At 36.3% G+C, this 13,717-nt stretch overlaps 1 protein-coding gene across 3 annotated transcripts; it reads right to left on the reverse strand.

Moving 5' to 3' along the window:
- Positions 1–31: 31 nt before the first annotated feature.
- On the reverse strand, positions 32–11,334 carry a1cf (apobec1 complementation factor). 3 transcript variants are annotated; one of them, XM_083556780.1, is made up of 12 exons: positions 11,188–11,334; positions 9,071–9,214; positions 7,488–7,622; positions 7,235–7,365; positions 6,923–7,161; positions 6,467–6,631; positions 4,963–5,060; positions 4,579–4,858; positions 3,968–4,161; positions 3,114–3,250; positions 2,146–2,315; positions 32–1,197 (listed from the first exon to the last, which is right to left on the reverse strand). In XM_083556780.1, the coding sequence occupies exons 2-12, from the start codon at positions 9,167–9,169 to the stop codon at positions 1,046–1,048; spliced, it is 1,800 nt and encodes a 599-aa protein (XP_083412906.1). In that variant the 5' UTR covers positions 9,170–9,214; positions 11,188–11,334; the 3' UTR covers positions 32–1,045. The 3 variants fall into 3 exon arrangements, with proteins under 3 accessions (XP_083412906.1, XP_083412905.1, XP_083412907.1); XM_083556779.1 differs by having other exon boundaries at positions 3,968–4,185; XM_083556781.1 differs by having other exon boundaries at positions 1,058–1,197; positions 2,137–2,315; positions 3,968–4,185.
- Positions 11,335–13,717: the final 2,383 nt, after the last annotated feature.

A 13,717-nucleotide genomic window follows, 5' to 3' on the forward strand; every position in this document is an offset into this window, starting at 1 on the left:
AAAAAAGTAATAAATATAACAGAAACAGCCATAGAATCAAACTGAATTTATTGATGGCTTATTGACACATCGAGATTATCTCATCACTTTGTTGAATTTTGCAGCATAATGAATTTGTATATAAAAAAAAAAACACCTCTCTATCACCCTTTTTTGATTTCTCATCCAGTTCTTGTGCCAGTCATTGCAAAAAAATGATTTGCATTATCCTAAAACAATGTTTTACAAATAGCGTTGGAATTCAGGTATAAAAAATATGTTCTAAGTGCTTATCACACTTTAATACTGTCACTGTTTAGGCAAAAATCTGACAAAATACATCATATTCTACATCCAACAAAAGATGAGGTGGGATATTCAACGGTTGTAGTAGGTAGCAAGCTTGGGAATATTTCTATAAATGTCAAGCAAGTAAGAAAAAACCCTACAAAGCTGAAAAAAAAAAAAAAAAAAAAAAAAAAAGAACACAGAAACTGTATAGCAACATAAAAACATATATATATATATATATATATATATATATATATATATATATATATATATATATATATATATATATATATATATATATATATATAAAAGCTTTTGCTATATCAAACATTCCTGATATATTTCTTTTATTAAAGTAAATCCTGAAACACATGCACAACTACCACACACTTTAAATACCAAAGAAATTAATCTCAAAGCTCTATGGCAACATCCTTAGCAATGGAGCAATGTGTTTTCTGGATTATAAAGTATTATTAAAGTTCTAACTGTAATTTAAAGGCAGTTTTAATAACCTATAAAACCTTCTGATCTCAGGTTGCACAGTGTTGTCTCTTTAAAGAGCTGCATGGATGGACTTATTATCTCCTAACAACTTATGTATCAAAGACATTTCAAGACAAAAACCTGCAAACTGAATTTCTATTGTGTCTAATGGAACTGACATGAACTAGAAAAAGTGGCATTCAGGCAACGTTAGCATTCATCTGCGCAACTTAAAACGTATGTTCTAGATCCGAATGGCCACAACAGACTCTGAGTTGCTTGCTGGTTCTTAGAACACGCCGTAAGCATCTCCACGGGTGGTGATAGCAAAAGCTGGATAGCCCTCATAGGTGGCGTAGGCTGCAAGATCCTGCCCCAGTGTCAGGGTTTGTTTGAGCTGAGAAGCAGCCACAGTGCCAGTGGTGTTAGCAATTGCATAACCTGAGCAATTGGCATGGGGAGAAATAAGAGTTAATTGTTGTATTGACAGAAAATGTAAGTATTTACAGAATCTTGAGAAAGTTCTAAGTTGAATTTATTGTCCAGTGGCAAGGATTGTCAACAAGAAAACACGTTTAGCTAACTAACACAGAAATTCCCACCAACCATAAACAAGCCAGGCTAAATGTTTTTTTGTCATTAGAGACCACTTGATAATAATATTGAATTTCATACTCAGAACAAAGTCTATGTTACACCAATGACCAAAAGTATATTGACACCATGCTACTGAAACCCATATGCTTTCTAACATCATATTCCAGATTTAGTTCTCTGTTGCTTTTATTAGAGCCTCCACTCTTCTAGGAAGATTTTTTCTCTAGATTTTGAGGCATGGATGGTGGGACTCGGGTGATGATGTCAGGCAGGAAGCAATAAAATCGTTTTTTTTTTGGTGTGTAGGATCTGATCATTATTTTTTAGAAACTTATTGATCATGTAGTATTTAATTGAAAAGAACGTTTATTAGAGTTTTCACATATTAAACCATTTTTATTGCGTTTCATTGAGTTTTATTAAGTTATTGATTACAAATTTAGAGTATTCTTATTTAAAGATTTAGTTTTCCATATAAGTCAAAGCACTAATTACGTAATTTTATCTAGTACTACAGTAGTAATTTAGTACTACGCTACTGATTTTATTTTTGTAAAACATCAAAAAAAAAAAAAAAGATAGTGGAAAAGTTCACATTTAGGATTCTAAAAAAATTATTCTCTATTTCATTTATTCCTTTTTTTTATTTGTTAAATAATATTACAAATATTTAATAATTCCCAATCTGACTAATAAAAAAAAAAAAGCTTGCTCAGCTTGCTCAAATTCAAGCTCAAGCCAGTAATGCAATGCTAATAAACTTATAAAAAGTATATTACAGACCTTACATACCTGGGAATGCCACAGCAGCAGTGGCGACGGCAGCGGCGGCGGCAGCAGCGGCGGCAGCAGAAGTATCGGCGCCCTCTGTGTGTAGGCCCAGAGTCTGCAGTGTGTGCTCCGCTGCATGAATTTTAGCTTCATCCACTGCTGCACACAACTTTGCTGGAGTAAATGGGTGTCTGTAAATGAAGAATGGTAAGTTAAGGTAGGTCCCAATTAAAAGCAACACCAATATCCAAAGAAAATCATCAATTTACAACAATCTGCTGTACATGATTTGTTTAATGTTAAATGTCACAAAGTTAAATGATACTATAGTCTTCTTCTTCTTCTTTTGGCTTCTCCCATTAGGGGTCGCCACAGCAGATCATCCGTCTCCATACTACCCTGTCCTCTACATCTGCCTCTTTCAAACCAACTACCTGCATGTCTTCCCCTTACCATGTCCTTAAACCTCTTCCTTGGCCTTCCTCTTTTCCTCCGAATCCTCAGCATTCTACTATATATATTGTTACTATATACCAATATAACCCATGTCCCTCTTCTGCACATGTCCAAACCATTTCAATCACCTTGTCTCCAGAACATAGAAAGGTCAAAATTTTAGTATTACTAGTTTTAGCATTACTAGTTTTGTTCATTTATTTATAATCTGTTCATTCTCTAGGAAAGGTAAGGTCAAAGAAATTATTTTTTTTTTGCCAAAGACAACAATAAGAAACAACAGACTAGATGAATCATAATCTGGAGTTCATGGGTAAACGATGTTTCAATGGGAATTTCAAAGACATTAGTTATTAAATAATGATATATAAAAGTAGAAATAAATATGTCTAATATTGATATAATATAAAAAAAGTATGCATTATACATTATACATATGTTTAATATATATTATTTTATAGCAGTTAAAAATAAATAAAGTGCTTGCATTTGTTACAAAAAGGAAATTTAGAATTGAGAAGTCCTCAGCTTACATGTTAGGGTACTGAGTGGCCAAAGCAGGGATGGTGACTTTGTAAAGGAACAGTTGCCTCTGATCTGGTCCAATGGCAGAGTGAAGTTGGTATAATGGCTGTCCCCAGTTATTCTTCTGACAAATATCCTCCAAGATCTGTAATATAAAAGGCATTACTGTGTATTTAATATATGTATGGTTTAAACTTTTAATCTCATCAAGAAATATCATCTTATTATGAACATCCATTGGCGGAAGTCAGGGCCAGCAAAGCCGTCTCTGCTGGCCTAAATACTATCAGAAGCACTGACCTACATTTACAACCTAAATTCTAATATTTGTTCCATGAAATTGTAATAATTTATTCCCAGCAATTTATTCTTTTCATTTTGTAGCATTTCTCTTGGCTGAACTGCTTCCAGTAGGTGTAGGTGGATGTTAGATTTTTTGTCCAATCAGATTTCAGCCTCTATGTGCTGCCATGTCCATCTAATCTGCCCAGGGACTTTAAAGTCAGTACTGCTGGCCTTGTGACCTTAGTCTCTATTAGCAATAGGTCTGTTTCTTTAACCAATCAGAGTTCATATTTGCCTTACAGGGCAGCTAGCTGGCCCAGAAAAGCGCTCTGAACTACTATGCCATAGTTCCTAAAATGACACTATTCATTGTGCAATTAAAGTTCAATTAAAATCTTTGTATATCTTGTTAATTATTCAATCTGATATTTAATACCTTATTTTATTCTTTATATTCACTTAATTACAAAAGAACAGAATTGTTAATAACATAGTGACCAAATATAAGAATTAAAACAAATAATATTGCATTATAATAAACAGACTACTTGAAATGGTGACGCTTTTGTGTGTTTACCTGTGGAGAGTGTTTAATTCCCTGTGGCTTCAGTGTGACGGGATTCATGGGCGTGAGTTCCATGCCAGGGAGAAGGTCATAGAGTTTGTCCTCAGAGTGTTTGTCAGACTTTAGCTGATACGTGGGGCAGCCACGGCCTACGCCCGTGTAGGCGAGGTAGCCTCGACCGCCCAGCCCGCGCACACCTGCCGCCCCTACAGGCATATTCATGTAAATTTCTAGGAATGCAAGAAGGCATTGAATCGAATCAAATCACCAGAAATCACCTGGGCTTCGATCAAGATTCAGAGAGCTCCAAGCCAGCACAGTACAAACTCTGATACATTGTCTAAGTAGCTTTGATTTGTGATGTTATTATATATGCAGATTGATTCTGATGTCCCAATTTCTAGCAATCACATGACTGTATTATGCAGGCATAGAGAACAAGATAAAAAAAAAAACGTGCTGCACCAAATGCCACATAGCTCATCTAACAAGCAAATGACACACAGAATAAATGTCTTGGCCTTTGTTGTTTCAATAAAATAATATATGTTTGATCAGAAGTTTTTGATTTGAATTTGGTTTAAATATGCAGGGATTTGTAAGAACTTTTGGGAGACTCTCACCTCTGACAGAAGGTGGACGCACCAGACCTCGAGTGCTCACATGGCCTTTAGCAGTAGGGAAGCGGAATTGATTGGGCAGAGCTGCGTAAGCATGAGGAGCATAAAAGACCGGGGCACCCATGTATGCGGCTGAAGGATCATACATCTGACCCAGTGTGTAGGTGTAGTCGCCCTGCAGCAGAGCCGCCCCTCGTCCCCCTGTTCCACGAGTGTAACGCACATAACTGTCCTTATCCACTGGCTTGGCCAGCGTCACTTCTATAGGAGAGCCATCAATCACCTAAAGAGAAAAAGCGTTTATGATCCTCTGTGTTATTTGATAGAAATGTCCTGCATTATGTGAAATGAAGTTGAAATGTTGCAGTCATTACAAGTTTTTTTCACCTTTCCGTTTAACGCATTCATAGCTGCAATGGCATCCTCTCTCTGAGAGAAGTGAACAAATGCATAGTCCCTGATCTTCTTCACCCTCTCCACTGAACCTGTAAGGATGTCATAATATCTTTCAATTTTGCCCCCGTAAATAACTTCATGATTTTAATTACATTTATACACAGAAAAGAGGACAAAAAACAGCTCAAAGATGAACAATTTAATAACTCGGTAAGTGTAAATGCTGTACAGATTTTAGTGTTTTGAAATATTCTTTACATTTGAAAAAGTCATTCAGGCAAACAACCATTCAATTCATCCTTAGTAACCACTTTATTCTGGTCAAGGTCATCAGCAAGCTGGAGAATATCCTAGCAACACTGGACATGAGTTGGGAATAAATGCTGGATGAGATGCCATTGCAGATGAATCCACGATTCATAGACCCATTTATACATTCCTAAATAAATAAAAGTAATAAATAAGAGTAAATGATACTGTACTTGAGAATTTCCTTGAAACTAAGATACAAGCAACTTTTACTCTCTGCTCAACTAAATTTATGATTCAACATGTGTACTTTTATTCCACTATATTTGAATTGACAATGAACATTACCAATTAGATTTTGCACCATTGTTAAGGATGCCATTAAGACTCAAAACCCCTCTACCCACATCTGCTGCTTGTAAGCGACTTTTTAGCACTGCTGGCTTCATTTCCTGTTCAAAAAGAGCTAGAATAAATTCCCAAAAGTTGAGACCCCACTTTTGTTAAACTTGAATAAAAACATTGGTTCTCTCTGAGACTGAGAGGTGCATCAAATCACAGTCAGCTCTGAACATTTGGTTTTACTTAATCTAAAATTATTGACTTATTATTAAATTGTGTTTATCTATTGAATACTAATGGTTCCTTATTTGTGTGACATGATACTGTAAGTTTATTTGTTACTTATTTGAAGAAACCAACTTTAAAAGATTGTTTTTAAAGCTCTATCTTCAATATGAGTAAAATACTTATTAGATATTCTAAGACTCAAGTCATATTGGAATTGGTGACTTTTAACTAGTAAGTTTTGCATTAAGGTATCTATACTTTTACTCAAGTATGTTTTTTAGATACGCTTTACACCTCTGGTTCACATCTAGGGACAAATCAGAGTAGCCAATCCATTTAAATGTTTTGCCAGGTTGGAAGAGACCAGAAATCCCAGTGGGAACCGACTTGGACTTTGGGTGATCATGCTTGTAGGCACCATTGCGTATTGGGGTGTAACTCTAACGCTTCATATTCTTCAAATGTATCAGCACAATTCTTAAAATCTCTATGTTAGAACATAACAGTATTTTAGACTTCCTCAGCAGCAGCATAGTCCACCAACACCAAACCTACTTACACTCAATTTCATAAATAAATTCTTGATATCTTCATCCTGACTGAAGTTATTTTATGTTTATATGTATGCGTATATGTAAGTGTATGCATAAATTCAAACAGTGAATTTTTGAATTACCTGGCTTGATTGCATTGAACTCCATCTCAATAGTTTCTTCTGTGGTGGCCAACATGAGGTTCCTAATGTACAGGATCTTCACAGTGGACATTGTGTCCTCGTCCACTTCTACTTCTGGCTCTGCCCAGTCCACAGCAATGGCGTGACCCCACAGCTGGATCCGGCCTGTAGACATCAACACAGAAGATTATACACTTAGAAAAAGTAAAAAAAAAAATGTGTGCATAGATTACCTGGAAGCCTGAGATTGTGTTTTCTACGCACTTTGCAAACACAATAAAATTTGGTTTGATATTTTAAGGACTATTAGGTCCTATTAGGACTTTAAGGTTTTCCACATTAGAAAAACCGCTTTAGAAAGTCATACAATACAACAGAAAAATGAACTTTTAAGCAATCCTTTTTTCTCTAAGAGTGTGCTGATAGAAGTGTTTATCGCTTTCTATCTGTTTTTACCTGGCAGCAGTTTCCTCCTGGCCATGGCTGCGGCACGGTGGCTCTCATACTCAACAAAGGCAAAGCCTCTATTCTTGCTCTTGTCAGCAGCACTGGGGTAAACAATCACCTCCACCACACCATCAGTCACCTTCTTTATCTCAGCCAGGATTTCTTCTTTCTTCTTCGTTTTTGGGATGCCTCCCACAAACAGGCGGCAGTTGTCTACGCTGGCACATACCCCCAGCAGACGACCGTTCCTAAAGTAATGAAATGACTTAGCGGTGCACTGCAATCTCAAATTCAATCATAATTGTTTAGACTTGGTCCTACCTTATTTCATAATTATTGAGTTGCTTCATGGCGTTCTTGGCTTCTTGTTTTGTATTGAAGGTGACAAAGGCATAACCTCGGTTGTTCCCGTTGAAATCCATCATCATCCGTACTTCATATATTTTGCCAAACTTTAAACATAAAAAGAAATGATTACTACCAGAATCATAGCCTTTCTCCTTTAATAATAATAATAATAATAATAATAATAATAATAATAATAATAATTTTAACCTCTTCAAAAACGTCTTACTTTTTCACACAGAGGAACCAGCTCATCCTCAAAAAGGTCTCGAGGTAATTTACCAATAAAGATTTCACTGCCCCTCTCTGGTGGTGGACCTTCCCAACCAGGTGGTGGACCTCCATATCTTCTCTGGCCATTTTCCTACAGGACAGAACAAGAGCCGTAACAGACAGCCATGCAAACCAAACTGAACACCCATAGATCAACTGATGGAGATCTCCATTTGTTATTGCAAGGATGGAGGGATTGAGGGTACAGAGTGAATCTGTTTTCCTTATAAAACCATATCCACATTATTATGATCTCATTTACCATCACTGTAGTGATTCTGTCTATGTTTTTTTAAAGGGTCAGTATTGGTTTTGGCATTAGGATTACCACAGTGTTGATATTCAATAATTTAACAGGATATAGTATATAGATGTTTGACATGATTGAGAGATATAAACAGCAATGCTCATTTTTTTGCACAGGGTGGTGCTATACTCTTGAATATTTATTAAAACCAAGTGCTATTTCTACACCAGTAATTTCAAAGTGTAAAAGCCTCATAATTCTGAATTTAAATGTGGGATTTCGAAGTAAAATATGGTGGAAAATTACCTCCTCTAGGATTCCACTTGGAAATATATTTATAACCATAGAACCCTTCTCATGACATATTATATATATGAATATGACTGAGTATTTTATTATATTGAATATATCACATGAGACTGACTGTGCAAAAGTCTCAGATACCTTAAGCTCTTCTGTCAATTTTGCCTTTCATGTATATTTTCCAATTATGTATTTATGTAAAGTCTTCCTACGTCAGTGATGCACAGAAATGTTTGTATTTTGTTAAAACTATGTAAAAATGTATTATTTAAAAAAATAAAAAAATAAAAAAATCATTTGTCACGAGTTCTTCAGGAAGCCTGGAATAACCTGAAAACACCATGACGCTACTATGGATGTACGTCAGGACAAATTGTGATTGTGTAATTAATTGTTTTAAATGGATGTGTCACTGATGACTGTACCTAAAACACTTTACTTTTTTAAAGGTCTTTTCACTTTATGGAATTTTTTAAAAATGTGCTTTGCTAGACTTTTGAACAGTACTGTAACATACCTTCACAATAAAAAAATGACCATAAAGCTGAGTTCTATACATAATAATAATTTTACACAAATGTTTTTCCTTCAAAATATAAAATGCAACATCAACATCATTTTTGCATTAGTATTAGTTTTGCCATCTCATTTCTTCCTGGAAACCTGTGGATGGTCATTTTCCCAATTTATGAAATTATATTTCAGATCATTTTCATAATAATTTTGAGTGTGCAGCAAACGTGTGTGTCGAATAAAAGAATGGAAAGATTGACTCTAGAACTATACTGTGTCCTGTGCAATTATGAAAAGAGAATAAGTTTCACAGGGCCTATGTCCCAAACATCTCTCTCTCTCTCTCTCTCTCTCTCTCTCTCTCTCTCTCTCTCTCTCTCTCTCTCTCTCTCTCTTTCTCTCTCTCTCTCTTTCCCTTTCTCTTTGGACTTCGGGCATGCTGGGTATTGTAGTCTGTTGTCAGTGGTGGCTCCTACCTGGTGCAATTGATATCCTGTACTCTGGATGAGAGCACGCAGTGCAGCCTCTTTCTGCATGCCAGTCAGTCCATCCCCGCATTTTTGATTGGTTTCCATTGTGAGTGATTATCAGCAATAAATCAGCAAAATTAGGGGTGCTCACTGAAATTAAATCAAAGATCAAAGACACGTGAATGACACGGAAGAGACGCTGATTCATGCTCAGAAGCCGTTCCAGCTCTTTTATTTTTTTGCCTTGTCAGGATGTAAGAGTGATAATTCATTTCACTTGTAGCTTAAGGAAAACAGATGTCAGGTTACAGTGCAGAACTGTGTAATGGTTGTGCATATTCTGCAAATAAATAAATAAATAAATAAATAAATAAATAAATAAATAAATAAATAAATAAATAAATAGATAAATCGACTTTACAAATGGTAAAAGCTACAGGATCTGGTTGGATATGTATTAGTCACTCTCTCTCTTTCCGATCATCATGCAAAAGAACGTCTCATGTACAATGATTTTCTCTTTCTAATGACTAGTATTAGCATTATGACTGCAAAGAGATATTTTTTTCTCAACTCCAGGTCAAGGACCACGGTGTAATTATTAACTGAATTGAACCAGCACAACTGTATTTGCTTAAACTGATGGTATAACACTGTGTTTCTTTCCCAACCTTCCCCCCTCAAAATGAGCATTTGGAAAAGAAATCCAGCAAAATGGCTTTTGTGACTGCTGCTTGTTCAGCCGATCAGACCAAACCTTATTAACCCAGATGAGGTTGTTGTGTAACCTGCTTGATTGAATCACATGCGAAGAACATGGACTACTTCTAATAATCAATGAAGTGCCTGTCTTTGTCTCTTTTAAGCTTTACTTGATCAAAGCGGGGACATGAAAACCCGACGCACTCTTCCGGCACAAGGGTCAGATGAGACAAGACTGGCGTTCATGTTCAATTCATATTTGCACTTCAGCGTCATGATTATTTCACACTGCATGAGTGCAGGACACAGTGGTATAAGGAGAAGCTTACCACGGTAAAGCAAGCTTTATCTGCCTCGCTAACACACAAAAGCACTCATCCTGAATGCTTCAGGTATCCTGAAAGGAGAACTAGTCATTACAAGCTTGCAATCGCTGATGACTAACACTGAAACAAACTCTGGCTGGCAATTAGCAACCGGAGCAATTGATTCAAGCAGAGAAGATCGTTACGACTGCTGTGATGATCGCGCTTTATTGACAACATCAAAATAAAACATATAGGCACCTCTGATAATAGTCTGCTTTGTGGCCAAGCATTAGGCTGCACATTATTGAGATGGCCATAATACAGAAGGAGAAAAGTCCATTAGTGAAATCCGGGCTATCTGCCATGCTCTCCACTCTATCCTGGTTACCATTTGCATAAACAAGATAACTAGACGGCAGCTTATCTGCCTTAGATCTGTACCTGCTTTTTTGGGGCTTTGTTGACCAAAGCTTAAATACACACAGAACTGAAGGCCACTGCGTCCTGCACTGCCTAAAACGGACACTTGCTCTGCTTAATGTGTCATTCTTAGTAGTATGAAGGATACTTTTCTTTTTAATTGTGCAACTGGAAAATGAAAATCCAATTTTCAAGAAAGTTAAATCGATGCCTAATGGCATTATGCCTGTACTAAACAAAGCCATTCATTTCATAATGACTGTTGTGCGCCTATCTTTTTCCATGACCATATTTGTCACCCAGAAGTAATTAGCAAGTGAACACACAACCACAATGTACAAGGTTACTAGACACATTTCAGATCCACCGTGAGGAGCAAATGTTCTCTTCTTTATCAGCTGAACTAGGCAAATAAGCGGTGTACAACGGTGTGCTCGTCAGCGTTAGATATCATAAAGGAAGTATCGATTCTTTTTTCTTTACATCCCATCTGTTACCATGAGTCCAGTTGATTCAGTATGGTGGTTATACGTTTGCTTCACCCCACTCTAACGTCCTACTGTACCTTTCCAATCATAATAGAGTCCAGCATCAGTTCACAGGTGGCAAAGAAAAAGCAAAATACCAGCAGGGTCCAAGAAACGTGAGATGCCTCAATGAATTGAATCTGAGAGCAAGAAAATTGGAACTTACCTGAGCAAATTTCAGAGATCACCACATGGAAGACTCAGAGCTTCATTCTGGTGAACTGGGCAACATGTCACTGGGGTGATTCTGTAATCACATCATATCAAACTCCAAAGGTTCACTGTCCTGGAGCTACTTTACAAGCTGGATGGGTTAAACGTTAACCAGCACTATCTACCACCCCCCCCCCCCACCCCCGTCCCCTCACTCTCTCTCTCTCTCTCTCTCTCTCTCTCTCTCTCTCTCTCTCTCTCTCTCTCTCTCTCTCTCTCTCTCTCTCTCTATTTCTATGTGTTCATGCAATGCATTTTGTCCAAGAACAGAAAATTCTTGGCGTCTCCAGCCTAGTGACCGCCCTAGAACCGAGGCCTTCTACAAGTTATCTCCAAAAACTTTCCATTTTACCTGCTTATTCCCTTATTTGGTTGAACTTGTTTTTGTTTGGTGTTGTTAAGGTTGGTTGTACCGCATATGTGAACTTCATGGTAGCACATGTGCCATGTGTTTATGGAAAAAAATGCTATAGCTTATATATTTAATATTATATTCTTATCTACATCTTATTTAATGTTATATCTTAATTACAACAAAAAGCATTATATTGTCCCACTACTGCTTAGGAGTAATTTTGACAACCAAGAACCTATTTGCAGAGTTTCACAACACAGATTAGTTTCTGAGTGAATTTTTTTCGGTGATGCCAGTCCAATTATTGACCAGGTAAACGTGTTATCTCTGATGTTGCGATGCGTGACGCAGAGTCATCTCATTGGCTTGTTTAGTTGAGTTAGATATAGGCTAAGGGGCTGCTTTTAGGGAACGAAGCTCTGTTATGAGAAGATTTGCTCAGAGTTCCTCACAGATTCAAGCTCATAAGGATGCGCTATGATTGATCTTTCCTCTCAGTTTTTGGTCAGCAGATACTGGATAATATAGACTACCCTAAAGCTTATACTTTCATCCTTTCAATGCACTTAACACAGTCTTCAATTTGTAAATGAGTAGTAAATTTCAGTCTGGTTGCTCTCAGGGTTTCTTCTTTATGTCATCTAAAAGGGATTTGCCTGGAAATTGAAGAATTTGAAATTGAAGAAAAGAAATTGAATTGAATAAAGGTTCCTAAGTGTCTGGGGAAAGGACTTGTTCTCCCTCTTTCATTCACAGAAATTTTTTTTTTTTTTACTTTATTATTAAAAGAGATAATATTTATAATCAATCTGTTTTGGACTCAAGCAGCAGTAGCTTGTTGTCAGAAAGATACACAGCCTCAAAAACAAAAAAAAAATGCTATAGATTTTTTCCATTCATTTTCACAATAAGCTACTAATAGGCAGTTGGGAGTCAACAGCATACAGCCATCCAGATTATAGTCTAGCAGTTTGTTTTGAAATTTTTTTACGTCTTTGACATAATATTATCAAGTAGTGAAAAAGATTGTCACTTTCTTTGAAACAAGTATGCATTTTTGATTTGTGAACATTATTCACCACATCATTTGCCTTTTCTTCTTTCAATTTTTGCAGTAAACTGTATATCATATAATAGAAATTACTATATACATCATCAACACCATGCGTTGACACACATGCCATGCTGAGTATATTTTTTATTTGTAATTCAGATTATTTGCTATAAAATCAATCATTACACCAGAAGTAATGGACAGTGTCATTACACCATGTGTCCATTCCTCCTTGAAAATTGAGAATTGGGCATAAAAAAGGGATGTATGACCACACAGATAACTATTGCATAAAAACGCAGCTGTCCAGAATTTGTTTGATATTTACTATTTGTAATTCAGATTATTTGCTGTAAAATTCAATTTCAGACTGGCCCATATTCTAAAAACTTGTCATTACACCTTGTGTCCATTCCTCCTCTGAAAATTGAGAATAGGCCTTAAAAAAAGGGATGTATGACCACACATAACTATTGCAGTTGCTATTATTTCCACTTAATGTTATATAGAAACCAATTAGAGCAGCAGTTCATTGGAAATGAAGGTTATATCTGTCTACATAAAAATTTTTAAGACAATTGTGACTCGAAAGAGGAATAAATATTGAAATAAAATTGAATACACATGACATTATAATAAACATTTATTGAATGACTGATATCATTCCACCACTGCTTGTGAGGAAATACTGTACAGAATATTTAATGAGATCTAAAATTATAACGGTCCAAAGCTCCTGACACCTGATGTGGATTGTAACGCTCCTCTCTGGGTAACTCTCTCACTTTTTAACAGGCTTACAAGTACCTTCAATTTTGCTGATGAAAGAGTTGGTTGATCAGTGACTCAAATCTCATCATTCTGCACCTTTTCAAATGATCAAGACAGAGTGAAAATTCATCTTGAGAATCATTGAGAATCATGTTTTAACAATGCAATGCCTACTTCATTTCACTCAGGGGAACTACACACAAGTCTTTCTGCAGCATTATGTTTGTCTAAGCAAAGTATCACCACACACACACACACACACACACACACACACACACACACACACACACACACACACACACA

Source organism: Silurus aristotelis, assembly GCF_946808225.1.
Source record: "Silurus aristotelis genome assembly, chromosome: 12".
In the NCBI taxonomy this organism is placed as follows: domain Eukaryota; kingdom Metazoa; phylum Chordata; class Actinopteri; order Siluriformes; family Siluridae; genus Silurus; species Silurus aristotelis.